The sequence below is a fragment of the Aethalodelphis obliquidens genome, unplaced genomic scaffold (genome assembly GCF_003676395.1).
Source record: "Aethalodelphis obliquidens isolate GAN/ISIS:26980383/991018 unplaced genomic scaffold, ASM367639v1 scaffold1, whole genome shotgun sequence".
In the NCBI taxonomy this organism is placed as follows: domain Eukaryota; kingdom Metazoa; phylum Chordata; class Mammalia; order Artiodactyla; family Delphinidae; genus Aethalodelphis; species Aethalodelphis obliquidens.
This window is the reverse complement of record NW_020837945.1, coordinates 40,510,611-40,536,414: the sequence shown is the minus strand read 5'-3', so window position 1 is coordinate 40,536,414 and position 25,804 is coordinate 40,510,611. Positions and strand designations below refer to the sequence as shown.

Below are 25,804 nucleotides of genomic sequence, written 5' to 3'. Positions count from 1 at the left end.
GAGAAATTAAGGGAACACTCCCATTTACCACTGCAACAAAAAGAATAAAATACCTAGGAATAAACCTACCTAAGGAGACAAAAGACCTGTATGCAGAAAACTATAAGACAGTGATGAAAGTAATTAAAGATGATACAAGCAAATGGAGAGATATACCATGTTCTTGGATCAGAAGAATCAACATTGTGAAAATGACTATACTACTCAAAGCAATCTACAGATTCAATGCAATCCCTATCAAACTTCCACTGGCATTTTTCATAGAACTAGAGCCCAAAATTCACGATTTATATGGAAACACAAAAGACCCCGAATAGCTAAAGCAATCTTGAGAAAGAAAAACGAGCTGGAGGAATCAGACTCCCAGACTTCAGACTATACTACAAAGCTACATTAATCAAGACAGTATGGTACTGGCAAAAAAACAGAAATATAGATCAATGGAACAGGATAGAAAGCCCAGAGATAAACCCACGCACATATGGCCACCTTATTTTTGATAAAGGAGGCAAGAATATACAATGGAGAGAAGACAGCCTCTTCATTAAGTGGTGCTGGGAAAACTGGACAGCTACATGTAAAAGAATGAAACTAGAACACTCACTAATACCATACACAAAAATAAACTCAAAATAGATTAAAGACCTAAATGTAAGGCCAGACACTAGAAAACTCTTAGAGGAAAACATAGGCAGAACACTCTATGACATAAATCACAGCAAGATCCTTTTTGACCCACCTTCTAAAGAAATGGAAATAAAGCCAAAAATAAACAAATGGGACCTAATGAAACTTAAAAGCTTTTGCACAGCAAAGGAAACCATAAACAAGACAAAAAGATAACCCTCTGAATGGGAGAAATTATTTGCCAATGAAGAAATTGACCAAGGATTAGTGTCCAAAATTTACAAGCAGCTCATGAAACTCAATATCAAAAAAAGAAACATGGGGCTTCCCTGGTGGCACAGTGGTTGAGAGTCCCCCTGCCGATGCACGGGACACGGGTCCATACCCCGGTCCGGGAAGATCCCACATGCCGCGGAGCAGTTAGGCCCGTAAGCCATGGCCGCTGAGCCTGTGCGTCCGGAGCCTGTGCTCCACAACAGGAGAGGTCACAACAGTGAGAGGCCCGCGTACCGCAAAAAAAAAAAAAAAAAACAACCGAATCCAAAAATGGGCAGAAGACCTAAATATACATTTCTCCAAAGAAGATATACAGATTGCCAACAAACACATGAAAGCATCCTCAACATCACTAATAATTAGAGAAATGCAAATCAAAATTACAATGAGGTATCACCTCACACCGGTCAAAATGGTCATCATCAAAAAATCTACAAACAATAAATGCCGGAGATGGTGTGGAGAAAAGGGAACCCTCTTGCTCTGTTGGTGGTAATGTAAATTGATATAGCCACTATGGAGAACAGTGTGGAGGTTCCTTAAAATACTAAAAATAGAACTACCATACAACCCAGGAATCCCACTACTGCGCATATACCCTGAGAAAACCATAATTCAAAAAGAGTCATGTACCACAATGTTCATTGCAGCTCTATTTACAATAGCCAGGACATGGAAGCAACCTATGTGCCCACTGCCAGATGAATGGATAAAGAAGATGTGGCAAATATACACAATGAAATATTACTCAGCCACAAAAGAAACGAAATTGAGTTATTTATAGTGAGGTGGATGGACCTAGAGTCTGCCATACGAGTGAAGTAAGTCAGAAAGAGAAAAACAATACTGTATGCTAACACATATATACGGAATCTAAAAAAAAAACTTGGTTTTGAAGAACCTAGGGGCAGGACAGGAATAAAGATGCACACAGAGAATGGACTTGAGGACAAGGGAACGGGGAAGCGGAAGTTGGGACGAAGTGACAGAGTGGCATGGACTTGAACATACTACCAAATGTAAAATAGATATAGCTAGTGGGAAGCAGCTGCACAGCACAGGGAGAGCAGCTCAGTGCTTTGTGACCACCTAGAGGGGTGGGATAGGGCGGGTGGGAGGGAGACACAAGAGGGATGAGATATGGGGATATATGTAAATCCATAGCTAATTCACTATGTTATACAGCAGAAACTAACACACCATTGTAAAGCAATTATACTCCAATAAAGATGTTAAAAATAAAAAAAAAAAGACACTTAAAAAAAAAACTGCTTTTGCTGTATCCCATAAGCTTTGATATGTTGTATTTCCATTTTCATTTTTCTTAAGGTATTTTAAAATTTTTCTTTGACTTGTTCTTTGACCCACTGATTGTCAGTAAGAATGTTGTTTAATCTCCATATATTTGAGAATTTTTCAGTTTTCTTCTTGTAATTGATTTCTAGTTCCACACCATCGTGGTCAGAAAAGATGCTTGATATGATTTAAGTTTTCTAAATGTACTAAGATTTGTTTTATGGACTAACATATGATCTATCCTATTCATTTGAGAAGAGTGTGTATTCTGTTGCTTTTGGATGGAATATTCTGTAGGTCTGTTAAGTACAACTGGTTTAAAGTGTCATTCAAAGCCAATGGTTCCTAACGGATTTTGTCTGGAAGATCTATCTGTTGATGAAAAGTGGGGTATTAAAGTCCCTTACTATTATTATATTGCTTGTCTATTTCTCCCTTAAGGTCTCTTAATATTTGCTTTATGTATTTAGGTGTGTCTGGGGGAATTTCTTTTAAGATTTCTGCATAAGGAGCAATGAGCAAAATTTTGTCAAATTTTCAGCAACTACAGATGTATTTCGTATATGTTTTGTTTTTGTTTTCTTTTCCTTCTTACTTCAGTCCACAGTGAAAGCTGACAGTATAATGCTGTAGTCTAGCTCTATGAACCAAAGCTAGCGGGGGAAGGAAGGAAAAGTTAAAATGTTCAGATCTGTAGTTTTTCAGGGATCTGACTGAGCATAAAATTAAGACATTCAAATATTAGAAAAATTCAAACATGTATTTACATCCTTCATAATGAGTATATACATGTTCTTTTAAAGAATATCACCGATCTTCCTGATAGCAGCAGAAATAGTAACACCTTTCAGTCTACTGCTTTTTCACTCTAGTTTTAGTGTATCCACACTGATCAAGGCAATTATCAAGCTGTCCTTCCTTTAGTTAGATCAGAAAAAAATAAATACCATTTTTAAAACTACACACATACATCCTTCTAGATTTTGATACATCGTATGGGTGAGAAGAGAGTATGTCATTATCTGATCACTTTTCACTTCTGCCAATACAAATATACCACTTAACAATCCCTGTATCTCTTTGCCATTAAAATGACTATAGTCTCAACTACTTCACTCCAAAATTAACAAAAGGAGTAATAAAAACAAAAATTACAAGGAAAAAAGACGCCAGTCCACAACTAGCACCAAATGAAATGTTGAGCACCTAAACATGGCCAATATAAATATATGCACATAGGTTTGTCTAATTTGACTTTAAATACAACAAATCTTGAAAACAAAATATTCTAATGAAATAGTAATGAGAAACAAAACAATGTTGAGAGAAGTTAGTGAGGGAATTTAATTAAGACCCCAAATGGACTCAAAAAGGAAGACATCTCTTCCTTAGAGAGAGAAAACAAAGAAATAGGCTAGACAGTCTTGATTTCTCTATAAAATAAACAAGGTTCGCCTGTCACAAATGATTAGTAAAGATGATGGATACAAAATTGGAGACAGTTTTGAGTAAGTGTTGGTCAAAATAATTGAAGAGTCTAACCTTACACCTAAAGGAACTAGAGACAGAAGAACAAACAAAACCAAAAGTTAGTAGAAGGAAAGAAATAATAAAGATCAGAGCAGAAATAAATGAAATAGAAACAAAGAAAACAATAGCAAAGATCAATAAAACTAAAAGCTGGTTCTCTGAGAAGATAAACAATATTGATAAACCATTTGCCAGACTCATCAAGAAAAAGAGGGAGAGGACTCAACTCAATAGAATTAGAAATGAAAAAGGAGAAGTTACAACAGACACCACAGAAATACAAAGCATCCTAAGAGATTACTACAAGCAACTCTATGCCAATAAAATGGACAACTTGGAAGAAATGGACAAATACTTAGAAAGTTATAACCTTCCAAGACTGAACCAGGAAGAAATAGAAAATATGAACAGACCAATCACAAGTAGTTAAATTGAAACTGTGATTAAAAATCTTCCAATAAACAAAATCCAGGACCAGATGGCTTCACAGGTAAATTCTATCAAACATTTAGAGAAGAGCTAACACCCTTCTCAAACTCTTCCAAAAAACTGCAGAGGAAGGAACACTCCCAAACTCATTCTATGAGGCCACCATCACCCTGATACCAAAACCAGACAAAGATACTACAAACAAAGAAAATTACAGACCAATATCACTGATGAATATAGATGCAAAAATCCTCAACAAAAATACTAGCAAATAGAATCCAACAACACATTAAAAGGTTCATACACCACGATCAAATGGGATTTATCCCAGGGATGCAAGGATTCTTCAATATACACAAATCAATGTGATACACCATATTAACAACCTGAAGAAGAAAAACCATATGATCATCTCAATAGATGCAGAAAAAGCTTTTGACAAAATTCAACACCCATTTATGATAAAAACTCCCCAGAAAGTGGGCATAGAGGGAACCTACCTCAATATAATAAAGGCCATATACAACAAACCCACAGCCAACATCATTCTCAATGGTGAAAAACTGAAAGCATTTCCTCTAAGATCAGGAACAAGACAAGGATGTCCAATCTCACCACTATTATTCAACATAGTTTTGGAAGTCCTACCCATGGCAATCAGAGAAGAAAAAGAAATAAGAGGAATACAAATTAGAAAAGAAGAAGTAAAACTGTCACTGTTTGCAGATGACATGATACCATACATAGAGAATCTTAAAGATGCCACCAGAAAACTACTAGAGCTGATGAATGAATTTGGTAAAGTTTCAGGATACAAAATTAATGCACAGAAATCTCTTGCCTTCCTATACACTAATGATGAAAAATCTGAAAGTGAAATTAAGGAAACACTCCCATTTACCACTGCAACAAAAAGAATAAAATACCTAGGAGTAAACCTACTTAGGGAGACAAAACACCTGTATGCAGAAAACTATATATAAGACACTGATGAAAGAAATTAAAGATGATACAAACAGATGGAGAGATATACCATATTCTTGGATTGGAAGAATCAATATTGTGAAAATGACTATACTACCCAAAGCAATCTACAGATTCAATGCAATCCCTATCAAATTGCTAATGGCATTTTTTACAGAACTAGAACAAAAAAATCTTAAAATTTGTGTGGAGATACAAAAGACCCCGAATAGCCAAAGCAGTCTTGAGGGAAAAAAACGGAGCTGGAGGAATCAGACTCCCTGACTTCAGACTATACTACAAAGCTACAGTAATCAAGACAATATGGTACTGGCACAAAAACAGAGATATAGCGCAATGGGACAGGATAGAAAGCCCAGAGATAAACCCACATACCTATGGTCAACTAATTATGACAAAGGAGGCAAGGATATACAATGGAGAAAAGACAGTCTCTTCAATAAGTGGTGCTGGGAAAACTGGACAGCTACATGTAAAAGAGTGAAATTAGAACACTCCCCAATACCATACACAAAAATAAACTCAAAATGGATTAGAGACCTAAATGTAAGATCGGGCACTATAAAACTCTTAGAGGAAAACATAGGAAGAACACTCTTTGACATAAATCACAGCAAGATCTTTTATGATCCAACTCCTAGAGTACTGGAAATAAAAACAAAAATAAACAAATGGGACCTAATGAAACTTAAAAGCTTTTGTAAAGCAAAGGAAACTATAAGCAAGATGAAATACATCCCTCAGAATGGGCGAAAATATTTGCAAATGAATCAACGGACATAGGATTAATCTCCAAAATATATAAACAGCTCATGCAGCTCAATATTAAAAAAACAAACAACCCAATCCAAAAATGGGCAGAAGACCTAAATAGATATTTCTCCAAAGAAGACATACAGATGGCCAAGAAGCACATGAAAAGCTGCTCAACATCACTAATTACTAGAGAAATGCAAATCAAAACTACAATGAGGTGTCACCTCACACCAGTTAGAATGGGCATCATCAGAAAATCTACAAACAACAAATGCTGGAGAGGGTGTGGACAAAAGGGAACCCTCTTGCAGTGTTGGTGGGAATGTAAATTGATATAGCCACTATGGAGAACAGTATGGAGGTTCCTTAAAAAACTAAAAATTGAATTACCCTATGAGCCAGCAATCCCACTACTGGGCATATACCCAGAGAAAACTATAACTCAAAAGGATACATGCACCCCAATGTTCACTGCAGCACTATTTACAACAGCCAGGTCATGGAAGCAACCTAAATGCCCATCAACAGACAAATGGATAAAGAAGATGTGGTATATATATACAATGGAATACTACTCAGCCATAAAAAGGAATGAAATTGGGTCATTTGTAGAGATGTGGATGGACCTAGAGACTGTCATACAGAGTGAAGTAAGTCAGAAAGAGAAAAACAAATATCGTATATTAATGCATATATGTGGAACCTAGAAAAATGGTATAGATGAACTGGTTTACAAGGCAGAAATTAAGATACAGTTATAGAGAACAAACGTATGGACACCAAGCAGGGAAAGCAGCAGGGCTGGTGGTGGTGGCGGTGTGATGAATTGGGAGATTGGGATTGGCATGTATACACTGATGTGTATAAAATGGATGACTAATAAGAACCTGCTGTATAAAAAAATAAATAAAATAAAATTCAAAAAAAAATAATTGCAGAGTCAGGAAGTAATAAGAGTTGTTACATGTTGTAGAGAAAGGATATACGCACTGATTGGGGCCTACAAGACTAACACCTTTTGTGGGGCCTGGCACCACTGAAAAAAAATGGCACTTTAGAATTAGTCTTTCTTCCTCTGATTTCTAGGCTGTCTCCTAAATTAGTTGAAGCCTGGACTTAAGTTATAAATGTAATCAAATAAAACATGGTTTAATATAGTAGAGACTGAAATTAGGCACAAATTCTATGAAATATGGTAAAATTCAGCAACATAATCAGAAAGGGTCACTGATCTCTCATGTAATATGTGTGGCCCATGATTGTCTAGTCACTCTAAACAAGAGGCTGAGTATACCCACTTAGTTCCATGAAAAAGAAGGCCCTTTGGTCTTCTCTCCCTATGCAACTTGACATATATACTTTTAGTGTTTGCCACTGCATATACTAGCTACTAGCTGAACTAGTTTCCTCCTCCAGTGGACTATGTGGGTCCTTGTGGACCTAATGGCTGCCAGGCAAATTACTACTTCCATTACTGAACCCTGCCTGGACTGCTGAAATCTATGAACATTTACTTTCCGCCTGGCTAAAGAGGCTAGAAAGGCAGCATTAAAGCTTGCTTTTATGTAAAACTTACAAAGTCTATGTTCTCTGCCTGAAGGTCTGCTTAGTTTCAGGGTGTTTGGCTTTGCTCTACCTGGAAAACTTAGAAATCAGTATTTAACCGATCTAAAACAAGAAAACAGGAAAAATAAACAGTCAGAACTTAATTAACTTGAATTTGCAAAAGCCCCCTAACTTCTCAGGCCTCAGTTTTCTTATCTATAAAAAAGGAATTAATTTGAGGTCCTTTTTAGTGCCAACACATACATACATACACAGCAAAATCTTCATTTCTTTAGAAAATACAGCTTACAAGGAGAGTCAACCCAGGTAAAATTATAATTAATCAATTTAAGACAATTCTCTACATAACTATTCATTTCCATAAACTTTAAAAAAACAGTCAGGTATGAATAAAAACAGAATCCAGTTTCCTTCTCTGTAAAGAACATCTTGGAAAAAGTGTAGTTTTTAGAATCTCCCAGTCTACAGAAGGCAGATCTTCACATACATATTAATTTACAAGGTGGGTATAGGATTTTATGAAGGTAGATATACAGACCAGACCAAACTACCAGAGAATATAGTAGTTTTATGTTTAACATATATTTTGTATGCATATATTATACATATATATATTAGCATGAGACAGAATGTTATAAACATTACTTCTTTAGCTCACCTATATATTTTTTAAGTGACTAAAACTTTTAAAATACATTATATATATCATAAACAATTCTACAAATAGATATGAGTTATAATGAAATCCATTAATAACCTAATATCCTGTCCAGGCACCTTGAACATTCTGTTTACCATTCCTGGGAGTCTCTTTTGCTCCTTCATCTAATTTACTCCCATCATCCCTTCAGAGCTCAGCTCAAGTTTTAGTTCACCGAGCAAATTTTCCCTGACAGGGAAAGGTCCCCTGTTAAACTCTCTCACTGTACCCTATAATTCTTTCATACTTAACAATACGTACTAGTGGAGCCTCTTGTGTAATATCTTTTAGCTCTGTAAGGTCTTTAAAACAAGGACTCACCAATCTTATTTTCTATTTTACCTCTAGAACCAAGCACAGAGATTTACAGAATGAATGAATGAATGAATGAATGATTGTGGAATAATTGTTAGAAGAATTTTCTAGCTTAAATATTTCAATAAAATAGAACACTGTTCCAGACTCACTAACGCTTTCAATGGCACCACCATATGGCCATTTCCCCATTTTTCTTCTGGTATTAAAAGTACAATTATCTTTTCCACTAAAGTAAATTCAAATAATGCAGAAAGTTTTCTTTATAAGAAACATTACCATTTAACAAACCACTAAGATAATTTACTTTCTTTTGCCCAGCGCTGTCCATCTTAGATAAGATTTACCTTTGCTTAATACATTATTCTTTTCATGAGCAGTAGTTAAAAAAAAAAAAAAGCTAGCAAGCAGTGAAACGTAAGTCAACAAATGACTTAATTTACTTTTGAAAGCCTTAAAAACATTTTCACATTACAACACAGAAGTTAACAAGATTATACAGATGAAAAGGGGGAAATATCCAAATGGGCACTGAATCAAGAACAATGCTTCTTGCTTACAAATAATGTATTTCTTTCAATACTTATTTATTTTCCTCAGGAATCAGCAGAGAATAATTGAAGCTGCTTCAGTAGCTTTCAAAATATCATATAAAAATATTCTTTGTAGTGACATCCATTACTTTTGTCTACTTAGCCAGCTCTCCTTCACACTACCGCATTCACTTCTTGAGGAAACTGCTTATCCCTCCAACATTTCTATGGTCCTCACAGGGCTGCCAATGTAGTATCCTCCTTTCCCCTAGCCATGAGGTGGGCTTGCTATCAGATAGCCAAAAATCTTACCATACTCTTTTCAACAGAGTGATTAGTTTAAGCAATTGGCACATAACCTCAGACAGGCCTGAGTTCCCAAAATATTTTGGGGAATAGAAGTGGGAGCAGAGGGTTTCTTCTCCCTTGGTTAATAAAGTAAACTTAATCCAAGAATTGTCAACAGCCCTGAGAGAATGAAGCCAAAAAAGGAATGATGAAAAGGAAGAGAACAATTCTAGATATTTTATTCTCTACATTCGGAAAATCCTGAAACTAGCTCTAGTCCTTGCTTTTCCATGATTTAGTTGTCTAATAAATCCCTCCAAGCGCTTCTTTTTTTGTTTAAACTAGGCTGGGTAGGATTTGTCAATTATAATCAAGAAGTCCTAATACTTCCCATATTTATTTAGGTATCGCAAAAATAAATCTATTTTTTAAAAATAATACATATATTTTTAAAACTTCTGTGCTCTTACAAGTCTAAATAACGTTATATTCTAAACTCTTCCCCTCCCACAATTTTTTTTCAGCTTTACTAGGCTATAATTAACAAATAGAAACTGTATATATTTAAGGTATACAAATTGATACATAGTGAAATGATCACCACAATTAAGCTGGTTAACATATCCATCACTTCACATAGCTTCTATAACTTTAAATATATATAAACTTTTAAAGAAGCACAATGTACATGCACTCTTTAAAATTTTTATGCATGTATGTAAATCAAAAAACATAAAAGTTCACATATATTAAATTTACACATCTTCAATATTTAAAAATGCTAAGTGTATAGAAAGGTTTCAACACTCTCTCACTGCCAATTACCCAGAATTAACAACTTTCAGTATTTTTAATAGCTGGTGATAATAAGCTCTGCTAGTATTTCTTGATTTACCAATTTTAAATATTATCTCTTAACTTCCTGCTGTGATAGAAGAGAATTAAACTCCTCACACAAGTACATCCTCCCAACAGTCATTCACTATTATTTCCTCTATTATTTATCTTTGTAACTTTAGTTACACCTTTATTTACGGTTTCATGTACTGACACTCCATTTTGTAAAATAAGAATTTTAAGGAAGGATATTAGTGCCCTTGTCCTTCACTTTCAACTTGCAATTTCCATCAAATAGTCTTATATTGAAAGGTTAATAATTCTCCTCCGTTCTGTAATTATGATTATTTTTGTGCTTTAAAAGTTTGAAGTCAATAAGCATCATTTACATGAAGAAAACTATATATAAGTAACATTCAGTGCATATCTAAGTAGTTTGTTATGACTCTGTGTCATTTCCTGTTCAGATTATTTTTTCTAATTGCTTTTTTATTTCCTTTGCCTTGTCTACTTTTATCACTACCTTAAATGGTTCCAAATTCTCAAGGTGTTTCAAGTCTCCATTTTTACTGGATATTCCCCTCTTGGAGGTGACATATCTGTAAGATCTACTATTTAGCAGCGACCCTGGAACTTCTCTTCTGTCTATCTTAAGTAAAAGCTACTGTTTTCTAGATCCATTGTCATCTGGTCTTTTTATATTATACCCCATTTTTCTGGAGTACATTCTCTAATAACTTCCCAAGAAAGAGAATGTGGACAAATCAATCTCCTAGGTCCTTACATGCCTGGAAATATTGTTTCTACTCTCACACTTCACTGACAGTTTGAATGAGTATAAAATTCTACACTGAAAATAATTTCTCTTCAAAACTTCAGAGACATTGATTCATTATATTCTACCACCCACTGTTGGGTGGTAGAATATATCAACAAACATCAATCTGATGTTTGTTCCTTTGTAGGTGACCTAGTTTTTTCTCTCTAGAAGGTGTTCAAATCTGCTTTTTCATTCTTGTTATTTTCAAATTGCAAAATGATGTATTTAGCTGAGTATTTTTTATATTCATTGTGCTGAGCACTTCTTGGGCTCTTTCAGTCTGGAAGTTTATGACTTTTATTTCTGGGAAATTCTTTTATTATATATTTATTTGAAAATTTCCTCCAACATATATTCTCTAAATTCTTTTTCTGGAACTTCAGCTAGTTAAATAATGAACCTCCTACATGAAGTCACTGTATCAGTGTTCTTCTGAGCATTCCTTCACTTTGGTTTTGTTTTACATTCTGGATTATTTTTTCAATTTTACCTTGCAACTTTCCTACAGAATTTTAAATTTTAACCATCACATATTTTTAATTTCCACAAACTCATTTTTGGTATCTCTTTATTCCTTTCACACAGCATGATATGTTGATGTTTTAATGTCCTACAAATCTTCTCAACTCTCTCTGAAAATGCTAATTATAGATCTTACATTTCTCTTTTAAATTTTTTGTTTTCAACATTAACTGTATTTCTTCCAGAATTTTTTTTTTAGTTTGTTTTCATTGTATTTTTTTCATGTTGAAGGCATTCCCCAAATGTCTGATGATTCTTGAATACCATTAATATCTAAGAATAAAGCCACAAGCAGTTTAATTGGGAGCCCTGTGAGCAAGCATGTCTAGAGTTTGGTGACTGGTAAGTTTTTCTTTAGGGTAATTAAGTGATTAGGTAGCTGTCTCAAGAAGAACACTTAATTGCCAGAATACAAAGGTCACTGCTTCAAAGTCATTTAATTTCATTAGAGAAAAAAAGAAAGTATCAATGCTGTTTCCCCACCCTACCCAGGCCCTAGGGTCTAGTGAATGGCCTGAATGGAAAAACTTCAATTAACTCCTTTATCTGTATTCTCCCAAAGTATCTCATTCCCTACTCTCTATTTCATACCTATAATGTTCAAATTCTATACCTCCCTAGGATTCCAAGGGGAAGGAGGCAGGACAGATGGTCTTCCTCCTATCTTATAAGGCAGAGGATAATTTTGTTTTATATGCTACCCACAGTTTCAAAAAATGTTTTACAAATAATAAAGTATACACATACATAAAAATAAATATATAAAACAAGTTTTACAAAATAATACTTATCCCATGAGACACACTCTGATATTTTCTATTGTATTTTGTAATGTTGATAAATGAATTCAAACCCACTAATGTGATGTGAGTGTAATGTGAGGAACAAAAAAAGAAAAGAAAATTAAGTTGTGACTTGCTCTGACATGTTTCAAAGACACTCCTCTATCTGTTTTCTTTCCCAAAGAAAATTGTTGAAATCTTTTCATTCACTGATGACTCTTCTCTATTTTCTTTTCACTGTATTTCCCTCTTTTACTTCTTTACTATTTTAGTAGGATCTAGGAGGGCAAAAACGATAAATACAAGTGCTCAGTTTGTGATCTTTAACTCGAAGTCCTTTACAAGTATTTTTAAAAACCAAAGTTTCCTAACCTCTTTCTGGCCCGATTTAAGATCTATGATGGCCTCAACTGCTGCTGGGATTTACCATTAAAGTTTGCCAAGGGAATCTGGGGAATTAAAAAGGAAAGGAAAGTGCTAGTAGTAAACCTAAGAATCTATATAACAATTCCACTTAACTCTAAAGCTAAAAGTAAAATTGTGGTTAAATGTCCAAAATTAAACCTAAACACTTAAATGAAGAAATAGAAATCTTTTTGAGGGAAGACTTTAGGAAAGGTTTCTTCTGCAGGGAAAATAATCAAAAACCAGTTCTCAAATATATCAAGAAAATACTTTCGTAAGAAGTAAAGAGTACTTACAAAGCAAGGCTACTCAAAACATATTGTACGTGCTCACATTCATCTGGGAATGATGCACTGGCTGATGTAAAACAGCAAAGTGCAGTCTGAAGAACCTGAAGCTGTGGCAAAGGTACCTGCCATCTTCCAGCATAATCTTCAACCACCTGATAGGGAAGCAATCCAAAAAGTACATTATTAGAGAAAATGTTAAATTTGGATAAATTAAATTATACCAGATAAATTAAAATATTAGTTCAGCATGAACACATGATTTAGGAAGGGGAAAAAGTTCTTTATTGTTTAGTTTCATGGTATACATCTGAAAATAAAATGAACTATTATTTGAAAATGTGGAAAAGAAATATAGTATATAAATGACCACACAGTTCAGCTGCCAAATGTTGTAACAAATGCCTTTACAGCCCATATCTAGTTTTTGTCAAAATGCCAATTATCAAATATTAAAATAGCTAGACAGTAGACTACAGTAATAAAGAAAATTAGAAATGAGCATGCATTATTATTACCATTAATATTTACAAGACTGAACTCTAAACATTCTGGCAACAAATGAGTATTATAGTGGTGTGGTACTCTGATTAGGAAAGTTTAAACTGTACCATACTGAGGAGAAAAGAATACAGAATATAATCAGTCTTGGCTCTGTCACTTAACTAGTTTTATGAATTGGGTATGTCATCTTCCTTCTCTATGCAGTAGTTGCCTCACCATAAAATGGAGATAATAATGCTTATCTTGCAGATTTACTCTGAAGCTAAATTGGGAATAATTTATGAGAAAACATTTTAGAACTATCAATTGCTATAAAATGTTAATTATGATATCTCATATGCAAGACTGCTGTATTAAAACTATTATATTCTAGAAATTCATCTTATAAAACAAGTTGGCAAACTATGGCATATAGGCCAAATTCAGCCTGCTACACATTTTTGCATGACCTACAAGCTAAGAAATGGATGTTACATTTTCAAATGGTTGAAAAAAACATTTTGTGATGTATGAAAATCACATGAAATTCAAATTTCAATGTCCATAAAGTCTTATTGGAACATAACCAGGTTCATCCATTTACATATTATCTATGGCTGCTTTCCTGCTACAACAGGTTGAGTAGTTGTGACAGAAATCATATGGCTCACAAAGTCTAGAATATTTAATATCTGACCCTTTACAGAAAAAGTCTGCCAACTCCTGATTTAAAAGCTGGTAAAACTAGAGCAGAGTAGAAAAGCCAAGAACATTCAGAGCTCAAGGACTTTTCATACTAATCACTTCCTGTTGGAGATAATTTTCCATGAGTCTCTTGTATTTCCACAGTTTTTTAAAAGAGGCCCTGACTGCCTTCATCCTTTCAAAGATGTTTACAGGGAACAGCCTTGAAAAATAGAGATGATATCCATGATGCCCCTGCCCAAAGCAATGTGTCTCTCTGGAGCAAAGGTCAGGCAGATATGCTTGCAGACCATTATAAAAGATTAGGACTCCCTAAGCTTGGGGTTCGTAAGCTGTGATATAAACTTACTATGAGTTCAGGATCCACCTGGGCCATTCACATCACCTTTGTGACACTTGAGGGGCAAAGGGAACCATCATGAACTTGAAGCACATGCTGCTTGCTGTGCCATGAGTAACAGAGTCTGCTATCTCTGATCCAGGAGTTTCATGTCTTGGGCCAGCATTTGTGCAACTGTGGCAATCTACCTTAGATAAAATCCCAGACACTTCACACTTGTTTGACAATTCCAAATTGCATTACCAGGTGTCTAGCATGTCTCCAATGTTTCTAGGAACATGTATGGATAAAGAAGAAAGCTAGAGAGTATCAGCTCTGTGAACTTGTATCCCCCTTCTATATCTAGTAGTCCTTACTAGCTGGGAAGTAAAAACTACTAGTAACTATGATGACTCCAAGTAGGACAAATTTTTCCAAACCACCACAGGCAAAAAAAAAAAAAAAAAAAAAAAAGAAGAAGAAGGAGAAGAAGGTTAGATAAATGGTGGTTTCCTGGCTTTAAATTTTCTCTTCACTAAAGTGTTTGACCACCTTTATTGCCTCTTTTTGGCCCCCACACCACGATTCTGGTGCCACATAAAAAACAGGTACTAACAGACTCACATTTTTTCTACCTTTAATCCGAAATAGTTTGCCCTAATACATTTCTACTTACAACCTTATGCACTTCCTATTTATGGGCTGGGTTTATCTCCTTAGAAGAGAAGCTTTCTACTTTCTCAGGTTCTGTTCTCATTGTAGCTTCCCTCATTCACCAAGATTCGGCTATTAATACCCTGCCTCATCCAGCTGAGCCCAAACCTAACACAATAAAAGTACTTGTGCACGACACCCCCAGTAGGTTTCCCACAATACCCTTTAAGGGACATAAACAAAACTGGCTGAAATTTACATACAGTTGGCCCTCAGTATCTGTGGAGGATTGGTTCCAGGATCCCCCACCCCATACCAAAATCTGCAGATGTTCAAGTCCTTTATATAAATAATGTATTTGCATATAACCTACACACGTCCTCTCGTATACTTTAAATCATCTCTAGATTACTTATAATACCTAATACAATGTAAATACTATGTAAATAGTTGCTAGCGCATAGCAAATTCAAGTTTTGTGTTTTGGAACTTTCTGGAATTTTTTTTCCAAATATTTTTGATCCACAGTTGGTTGAATCCACAGATGTGGAACCTACAGATACAGAGGGCTGACTGTATCTTCTTATACTGTTTAATGTCATGCCAGACACTAATAATTCACTATAACATTCACTATAACACCACTTTTTAAATATTTTCCTTAAAATATGTAAAACTACATTACACTATCTTTTTACTTTGAAAGTTTTCTCCTGCATTATAACTGTTATCATAAGCACTCAGGTAATGAGAGCTGATAACCATGACATCATAATCTGAATGTGCTCTACCAGGTCACTGTGCGGTGAGCAACACATCCTACATTTGTCATTTTCTTTGGTATTCTAATAAGTAACAGTTTTTACTGTTACTATGTAAAGAACTGCTGTATAATTACATTCTTTACTTACGAACATCATCCAAATTACTACAGACTAAAATGTGTCCCCCTAAAGTTCATGTATTGAAGTCTTAACCCCAGTGTGACAGTATCTGGAAATAGGACTCTTAGGAAGTAATTTAGGTTAAATGATGTGATAAGGAAGGGGTCCTAATCAGATAGTATTGGTGGCCTTATAACAAGAGGAAGAGAGGAGAGATCTTTCTGTCCCTCTACATGCATGCACTGAGGGAAGGCGATGGTGAGGCCACAGAGAGAAGGCAGCAGCCTGCAAGCCAGGAAGAGCATCTTTGCCAGAACTCAACCATGCTGGCACCCTGATCTCAGACTTCTAGCCTCAAGAACTGAGAAAATAAATTTCTATTGTTTAAGCTGCCAAGTCTGTGATATTTTGTTATGGCAGCCAGAGCTGCCTAATACACAAATGTATAAAAATAATACAAACGTAGCAGTCTAGGAACCCCTAAAATGTCATATAAAGTGATTGACTAAAATATGATTATCTGTTTCTTAACTGAATTCTCCTTTTTTCTAATGTAACAATGAAGACTACCAAACACTAGTTTGTCACTGAGCAAACAATCCTCTTGATTTCTAAATCCAGGTAATAATAGACTAGATCATTAACATAGTTATCACACATGACTTTACTTCCGTTAGCTGGCCATTCACATCCCTGTCATTTTCCTACCTGAAACCTCCCACTGGCATCAACTTTCATTATTTATATCAAACACTTCACAGGTGTCAGTGGAGCTGTTCACTAATGTTAATTTCATTACCTGTTTACAGTGAATCCACCCACTTTTAAAATCTGATTTACAAACCATGGCCATTATCGTATGTGATTAGCCACATCACAACTACCTTCCATTCTAAGAGCTTCAAAAAATGCCTATAATACATGCCAATCTATGCACTGAATAAATTTGTTAATCTTCTAAATACCTAAAATAAACATTGTAAGAAACATTAAGTTAGCCTTTTCCCCACCCCCTTTCAGTATGATTAGGTTATTCATTTGTAATATACCTACTATATATATATATATATATATACACACAATTTCCTAGCTCTGTCCATTGAGAGGGCCACACAGCAATGACACCTCAGTAGCAACATACACACTTAGGGCCCAAATCTTGGTTTCTAAACACTATTCTCCAATATGAGGAACTTGGGGCTCCTCAGGCACAAGGAACTTGGGCTGCTCAAGCCCTCCTCCAGCAGGGATGGAACAGGGAAAATAACTAGATAGGACTAAGTAATGAAATGCTGAAACAGTGATGGAATATAAGAACATGGGAGCCAACCTGAAGGTGCTCCGAGCAGTTAAAGCTAGAACAATTTGAGCAACAAAATAAATGATGGTAGTATTGGACTTTAATCCATAAAACCAGATAAATATCCATGAGTCCCTACAAATAATCAAATTAATCAGTAAGTGTAAGAGACAGCTCTTCCTCACGGAAGAAGACTAATTAATAAACATAGAACAAAAGAGAGAAATAGAGAATCACCATTAGGCAAATACTGTACACAGCAATGAATGTTGCAGACAAGATCCATGGAACAATGCTAATATTAGTGGGTGAAAAGTTTGAGGATGCAGGATTTGCAGTTTCAAAGCATCTCCCGCAAGACGGTTATCAACTACAAACAGATAGCAACTTTAGAGTGGAGAAACCCCACGGACACAAACTTAACAAAGCCATCAAGGTAATATCACTAATAAGTAATAAAGCATATTATTATCATAAATCTCTTGATATGAAGCCCCAAGAAATACAAAAGCATTTTTGTGGTACTTTTGCCAAAAATGCATAAACTCATTCCAATCATGAGAAATCATCAAACAAACCCAAACTGTAGGATATTCTACCAAAAAAATTGATCAGTACTCTTCAAACATGTTAAGGTCATGAAAGGAAAAACAGAAGAACTGTTACAGAATAGAACAGACTAAGGAGAAATAACAACTAAATACAATGTGAGATCAGAAATAACACCCTGGAACAGAAAAAGAGCATTGGTGGAAAACCAGTGAAAAGTATCACTCCCAGAAGACTCTCATCTCCCTTCTTGAGTATGTTGCATCCATATGGTATGAGGCTGGCCAGAGTTCTCCCTGTGGCTGCCTGAGTATCAACTTAAAGACCCAACTTTTCTCTTAAGTAGGTCCAAAGGTAAGTAGTAGGCTCATTTTAAAGGCTTTAGATCAGTTTTGGTACCCATCAATTTTTTCTTTGATTTCAAACTCACTAGAGAGAATAATATACTAAATGCTCCCTGTATAAACATTAAAATTGGCACACAGACAAGGGAACCCCAAATATAAGGAAATGTATATGAATATCAAATGAACATGTTGGGTGAACAAATATCTTCTTTTGCCTGCAGCTGGTGATATCCACAGATGTGTGTGCACATGGTAATGTCTTAACTAGCATGGGCTAAGCAAAATTCTAAATCTGACTTCAATTTAGCATGGCCACTAAGGCAAAAGAAATAAAAGCAAAAATAAACAAATGGGACCTAAACTTAAAAGCTTTTGCACAGCAAAGGAAACCATCAACAAAAGGAAAAAAACCTACGGAATGGGAGAAAATATATGCAAATGATGCGACCAAGGGGTTAATATCCAAAATATACAAACAGCTCATACAACTCAATTAGAAAAAAAAATCCAATCAAAAAATGAGCAGAAGACCTGAAAAGACATTTTCCCAAAGAAGACATACAGATGGCTAACAGGCACATGAAAAGATGCTCAATATCGCTAATTATAAGAGAAATGCAAATCAAAACCACAATTAGGTATCACCTCACACCTGTCAGAATGGCTATCATCAAAAAGTCTACAGATAACAAATGTTGGAGAGGATATGGAGAAAGGGGAACCCTTCTACACTATTGGTGGGAATGTAAATCGGTGTAGCCACTGTGGAAAACAGTATGGAGGTTCCTTAAAAAACTAAAAATAGAAATACCATATGATCTAGCAATTCCACTTCTGGGTATATATATGGAAAAAAGCCCACAAAAACATTAAGTCGAAGATACATGTGCCCTGATGTTCACAGCAGCACTATTTACAATAGCCAAGACATGGAAGCAACCCAAGTGCCCATCAAGAGATAACTGAATTAAGATGTGGCATATATATACAATGCAATATCAGCCACAAAAAAATTTAAAAATACTGCCATTTGCAGCAACATGGATGGACCTAGAGAATATTATGCTTGGTGAAATATGTGAAAGACAAATACTATATGAAATATGTGGAATCTAAAAAATAATACAAATGAATGTATATGCAAAACAGAAACAGACTCACAAATATAGAAAACAGACTCGTAGTTACCAAAGGGGAATGGGAAGGGGGGAGGGACAAATTAGGGGTGTGTGATTAACAGATACAAGCTGCTATATATAAAAGATAAGCAACAGAATATACCATAAAGCACAAGGAATTATACCCATTATCTTGTAATGACCTATAATGGAATATAATCTGCAAAAATAATGAATCATTATGCTGCACATCTGAAATTAACACAATATTGTAAATCAACTATACTTCAATTAAAAAAAAAAAATTAGCATAGCCTGGCCACAGATGGTATTACAGGTGTGGCTGAGGCAATAATTATATTATTGAATTTTTTAAATGTCCATTAGCCGTATAGGTTTTTTAGATATTAGTAGGTGGAAATCCTTTTTGTTCCTTCCGTCTGGTTTCTCAACAAAGACTACAAGCCAGAGGATTAAACTGAAAAGCTGGTTAAGTTCCATATGGGTCTTAGCACACTACTGTGTTAATGTCTAGACTTTAAATTGTTAATATTAGTCTTAGATCAGCTGACTTAATTCTGTCCCTCTTAATTTTGTTCTCAGAGAACAGCTCTTATATTCATGTGACTTGTCCAAAGGCTTCTAGAGTCACTGTCATAATATAATCTCTAGTAACTTCTGAGATTGATATGTACACAAATAATCAAAGCTATAGATGTCAAGATTTTATCTGAGTTCAGTGAAGATGTCCAGTGGATTTTATTAAGTGCAGAGATAAAGAAGGGTCAAGGTTCTTTATTGTTTAGGGCATAAATCACTTTCCTAGGATGAGGAAGAAGAAAAGCTCAATGGAATTATTACAAAGTCAAAGCCAAAAGGGAAACTTTTAAAAGGCCTATGCCTCAAAAACTAACTTTAGGTACCAGGTTTGCTTAGTCTCAAGAAGAGCTAAATTTGTTTTAAAAAGATGATAAACTTTCAATTAAAGTAACAGTGGAAGAGTTAAAGTAAATAAAAAAAAGGAGGTCATGTTAAGATGGAAGAAGAGAGGGACTTCCTTAAAAGTAAGTTCAATCTCAGAAGCTAGACTAGTCAGATATGAAAAAAGACAAAGGAAATATATATACCAGAACTATGTGTTCCTAAAGATGGAATGGGGGCAGAAAGTATTTTAGTTGCTACTCATCAGAAAGGAAGGGTGACTGACTCCAAAGGTATCTAACAGAGGGATAGCAGGTAACTGTAGGATGGAAATCTCGGTGAACTGAACTGGAAATTCAAGTACGGTAAGATGGTATTTTAAAGAAACAGATAGAAAGTACATAATAAAAGTGAAAAAAAAACACACCATGAAGACTGCGTACAGATTTGAAAGGTTAAAAAAAGCTAAGAGATTACCTTTAAATACCTGAAGAATTTCAGGTGCATTTCAAATTACTAGTTATTACAGAGGGCAATGTATGGTATGGCATGGTGTCACAAAGAAAAGTGCCCCAGGAACTCAAAGTTAGGCCTCAGGGAGTGGACAAGGAAAAGCAAAACCGAAGAAAAACAAAATAAGAGGTCAGACCTAGGTTTTATGTTGAGCTGGTAAGACTTCCTTAAACCTGGGAGAAGAGAGTGGGAAAAATCTGTTTGATAATAAATGCTTTTTTTTTTTTTTTTTTTTTTTGCGGTACGCGGGCCTCTCACTGTTGTGGCCTCTCCCGTTGCGGAGCACAGGCTCCGGACGCGCAGGCTCAGCGGCCATGGCTCACGGGCCCAGCCGCTCCGCGGCATGTGGGATCTTCCCAGACCGGGGCACGAACCCGTGTCCCCTGCATCAGCAGGCGGACTCTCAACCATTGCGCCACCAGGGAAGCCCGATAATAAATGCTTTTTGATAAACTCAGAATTCCTTGACTTTCATCTCTGACATTATGGCAGATCTTAGAAGACATAATTGAAGAATAATAAAACCTAAGCCCAAAAGCAAAGAGAAAGGGAAAGGAAGACAAGAGGGGCCAACTTAAGAATAGGCTAAAATATAAACAAAAACAGAAACCAACTATGTTTATCTGAAATGGCATATCCTATTATTGCTGAAAGGAACGTGACAAAAAGGAATGTTTACACTGCCAATGAGGTAGAACAAATTATGCAAGGCCTATAACAGTTAAAAGCAGAATAAAGAAAAGGTCTAGAGAAGCAAGTAGCTGAAGAGGTACTGTCTTTACTGGGCTCCTATGAGTGCAGACATCAGAAACATTAAAAGTAGCTTCATTTCAGGTACCCATTTATGGTTATTATCCAAATAATACAAATATGGGGCACAAGAGGAGTGCTTTTATGATTTTAGCTCAATAGGCCTAAGAATTTCAGGGGAAGTGGCAAAAGCCAAGGTAGCACAGGGCTAAAAATGTCTTGGCACAGGTTGGGGACAGAGGAGTCCAGAGACAAGAGCAGGACACTAGAGCTATGGAAATTGCAAGGCTGGAGACTTGTGGGGCCTTGTAGAGATTATACTTTGAGCTTTACACACTGCAAGTAAGTGATACACTCTTTACAAGAGGCAGTATAGAAATTGGTGCCACTAAACAGAATCTATACTCACTGTAGCAAAGGAGTACCAGGACAACACAGAAAAAATGGAAAGTAAAAGCTTTTTTTTTTTTTTTTTTGGTCGTATGTGGGCCTCTCACTGTTGTGGCCTCTCCCGTTGCAGAGCACAGGCTCCAGACGCGCAGGCTCAGCGGACATGGCTCACGGGCCCAGCCGCTCCACAGCATGTGGGATCCTCCCAGACCGGGGCACGAACCTGTGTCCCCTGCATCGGTAGGCGGACTCTCAACCACTGCGCCACCAGGGAAGCCCGTAAAAGCTTTTAATATAAAGGAAATCTAAAGGAAGAGACATCAAGTATGACCTTGGTGCCTGTGGCTATAATCCATGGAAATTTATAAACTCTGCAAGACAGAAATTCAGACACAGCTTTCAAGGAAGTAGGAACGTTCAGGTAAAGTGCTTCCACCCCTCAGAAAAATATCATAAGCACACAGTGGCACAACCACTTGATGAATTTTCCCAGTACAACTTTACAAGTTATAGACACTGGCAGTTGCCATAACTGACTGGCACCCTGGTAAAGTTGAAACCAAAACTGACTTGTTACCCTGTTTTTTGTGCACCCATCTTTCCTCTAATATCCATCTTTAGTGATATCACTAAATCCTACTGGCGAAAGTGATGTGAGTCAACTGTATTATGTACTAAATTCAAGGAATTACTAGTGTTTCTAAATTTAATGGGTGTTGGCTGGTTAAAATATTAAGTGTTTGCCCACTGACCTTCCGGATTCTTTAAAAAGTAAGATTGGAGGCTAAATAATTTTCCTTTTGAGGTGTGAAAGAAGCCACTCCCAGTCAGAGGAGCACGACCAAGCTATAGCTCCTGAAAACTCCCCAACCCTAACCAGACAGGCACACTCTGTCTCTGATTACGCAATATTCCAGGAAGGCAAGAATTTCATATCTTAACCTCTATGGGACTCTAGTTTTTAATTTCTCTTTGTGAACTTGATAATGGGAAACAATTCATTTGACCCAAATGAAGTGTTTCTGACAGACAAAGCAAAGGCCAAGTGGCAGGAGAATAGTTATTCAAGTCGAAGGAGGGGGCAAAAACACTAGGGTAGCTGAAGGTAAGTAGTAGACACAAAGAGTAATAGGGGACAAGTCAAAGAGCTAGACAGGGGCTGGATCACGAAGCCCTGCAGTCCATGGTAAGAATTCTGGCTTTGACCCTGAGATAGAAAAGCATGGAAGGTTTAGAAGAGACCTCACTCATGTCTTTAAAAGGATCACTTTGGCTGTGTGGAGAAAAAACTGAGAAAAACTAAAAGCTGGGAGATAAAATTGTCCAGGAGAAAGACAACTGTAGCTTGGACCAAGGTTGTAACAGCAGTTACAGTAGTCAGATATGCTTTTTCTCCCTTATTAGATGATTCAGTTCCTTGAGGGAAGGGGTTGTGACCTTTTCCTCCCTAAATCCCCTGTAATCATTAGGATGAAGCTTTCCACATAGTACACAGCCAATGTTTTCTTTCAGGAATATCTTCTACAACACTTTTATGTATCTAGATCTATGCCTAAGATAATTAAGGATAATTCAATTGACTGACATTAAGAAAAAGTAAGTTACGTATACATTGTCAGGTAGGCACATATGCAGCATTTTATGACCACCTATTAAGTTATGAGCAATTAATAGTTGTTGAAGTTAAATTCAAAATATAAAAGAGAGGATAAAGAATCTCAAGAGTTAAAGGGCGACTTCCCTGGTGATGCAGTGGTTAAGAGTCCGCCGGCCAATGTGCCAAGAGTCCGCAGGCACACGGGTTCAAGCCCTGGTCCGGGAAGATCCCACATGCCGCGGAGCAACTAAGCCAGTGCACCACAACTACTGAGCCTGCTCTCTAGAGCCCGCGAGCCACAACTACTGAGCCCACGTGCCACAGCTACTGAAGCCCCCACGCCTAGAGCCCGTGTTCCGCTACAAGAGAAGCCACCGCAATGAGAAGCCCGTGTACCACAACGAGGAGTAGCCCCCACTCGCCGCAACTAGAGAAAGCCCACGCACAGCAACGAAGACCCAATGCAGCCAAAAATTTAAAAATTAATTAATTTAAAAAAAGAGTTAAAGGGCAATGTATGTGGAATCTAAAATATGGCACAAATGAAACTATTTACAAAACAAAAACAGACTCACAGACATAGAGATCAGACTTGTAGCTGCCAAGGGGAAGGGGGAAGGGAGAGGGATGGACTGGGAATTTGGGGTTGGTAGATGCCAACTATTACATTTAGAATGGACAAACAACAAGGTCCTACTGTATAGCACAGAGAACCATATCCAGTCTCCTGGGATAAACCATAATGCAAAGCAATATTTTAAAAAGAATATTAAAAAAAATGTGTATATGGTAAAACTAAGTCACTTTGCTGTAAGCAGAGATTGGCACAACACTGTAAACCAACTATACTTCAATTAAAAAAGGCTAACTAGTAATTCAAAATAATAAAATTTGAACAACAATAATAAAAAAAAAGTTAAAGGACAAAATGGCTTCAGTTAATAAAGAATTTTTGAGAAACTATCAACAGAATAACAGAAGAATTTATTTTTTTCAAAAACATCAAGAAAGGACTGCATAAGAGTTAAGTCCCATAAAGAGAAGCAGAAATAGCATATCTGCTCTTTACAAACACAGGATGAAATGTAGCAAATCAAAATAATAAAAAAGGATGAATGACTTTTAAGATTCTCATAACTCAGTTCTATCTAATTTTTTTTCACAACTTTCTCCCCTCTTGATTATGTTATGTACACTCACTATAGTGAATCTGGATACTTAAAAAAATCATCCATCATTTTCTGCCCATATATCACCACTATTAACATCTTGGTAATTTCTCTTTTCTAGCTGTGTGACTTGGGGTTAGCTGTTTAACCTCTCTGCATCTCATCTAAAATGAAGATAAAAATAGTATCTATCTCACAGGGTTGTTGAAAAGAATAAATAAGAAAGTAGGACATGAGCTGACACACTTTTTTTTGAAAGGGCCAGAAAGCAGCTTATGGGCCATACATTCTCCATCTCAACTACAACTATTTAACCCTGCTATATCATGAAAGCAGCCATAGAAAATACAGAAGTGAAAGGGCAAACCCCAATAAAGTTTTATTTGCAAAAGTAGGCAGTGCTGCTTGTATCACAATGGCTTACAGCAAAGGTTCATAACCTGTTGGTGTGTTTGGATGATTGTGGTCTGTGTTTGTTTAGCAAGTTTTGAAATTCTTAAGAGAATGTGATAAAAACAAACAAAAAACCTTAGACCGGCTCACCAAGGAAATGTAAATACAACTTTTTTTTTGCAAATAATTTCAGCGTTCACAGACTTCCTGAAGTACACGAATGGCCCCTACGGATTATCATCAAGAAATCCTGTTTCTAGTGAAATAGCTCATTTGATTTTTCTTTACGGCACTTTCCCCCTCTAAAATACGGTGAGAATGGACCAGCCTATATTCGAACTGTATAATCCTGCTACAAACAAATTTTTCCACCTAATATTTTTGTCATTGTACTTTATTTTCCTAGATCATTTATAGTCATTGAGGACATAATTTTTTAAGGTTGAATAATATTTTAGTTTATGAGGGTTGAAAAATGTTCAACTGTTTTAGATGTTCTGGTTGCTTTTCCATTTTCAACTCATTCCTTTCATTAATTACAATTAATGCTATGATGAAGCACTTTAATCCAAATTTACATTTCCTCAGAAATTAATGCTATAAGTCAAAAAGTACAAATTATTTTTAAAGTTTCTAATATATTTTGATGAATTATGGTTCAGAAGGGTTATGGTGATTTCTGCTCCCACCATTTGAAAATGAGATATCCATTTCACCATACCCTCATGAGCATGGAATATAAATCTTAAACTTTACTAA

General features: G+C 36.0%; 1 protein-coding gene across 6 annotated transcripts in view; it reads right to left on the bottom strand.

Annotated features, from left to right (window-relative positions):
• The window catches only part of ZNF654 (zinc finger protein 654), a 94,307-nt gene that overhangs the window by 58,878 nt on the left and 9,625 nt on the right, over window positions 1–25,804 (bottom strand). For all 6 annotated transcript variants that reach the window (XM_027102756.1, XM_027102759.1, XM_027102764.1 and 3 more), the window contains exon 2: window positions 12,963–13,108. In XM_027102756.1, the coding sequence (XP_026958557.1) occupies window positions 12,963–13,108 (146 nt within the window). The remainder of the gene's footprint in view (window positions 1–12,962; window positions 13,109–25,804) is intronic.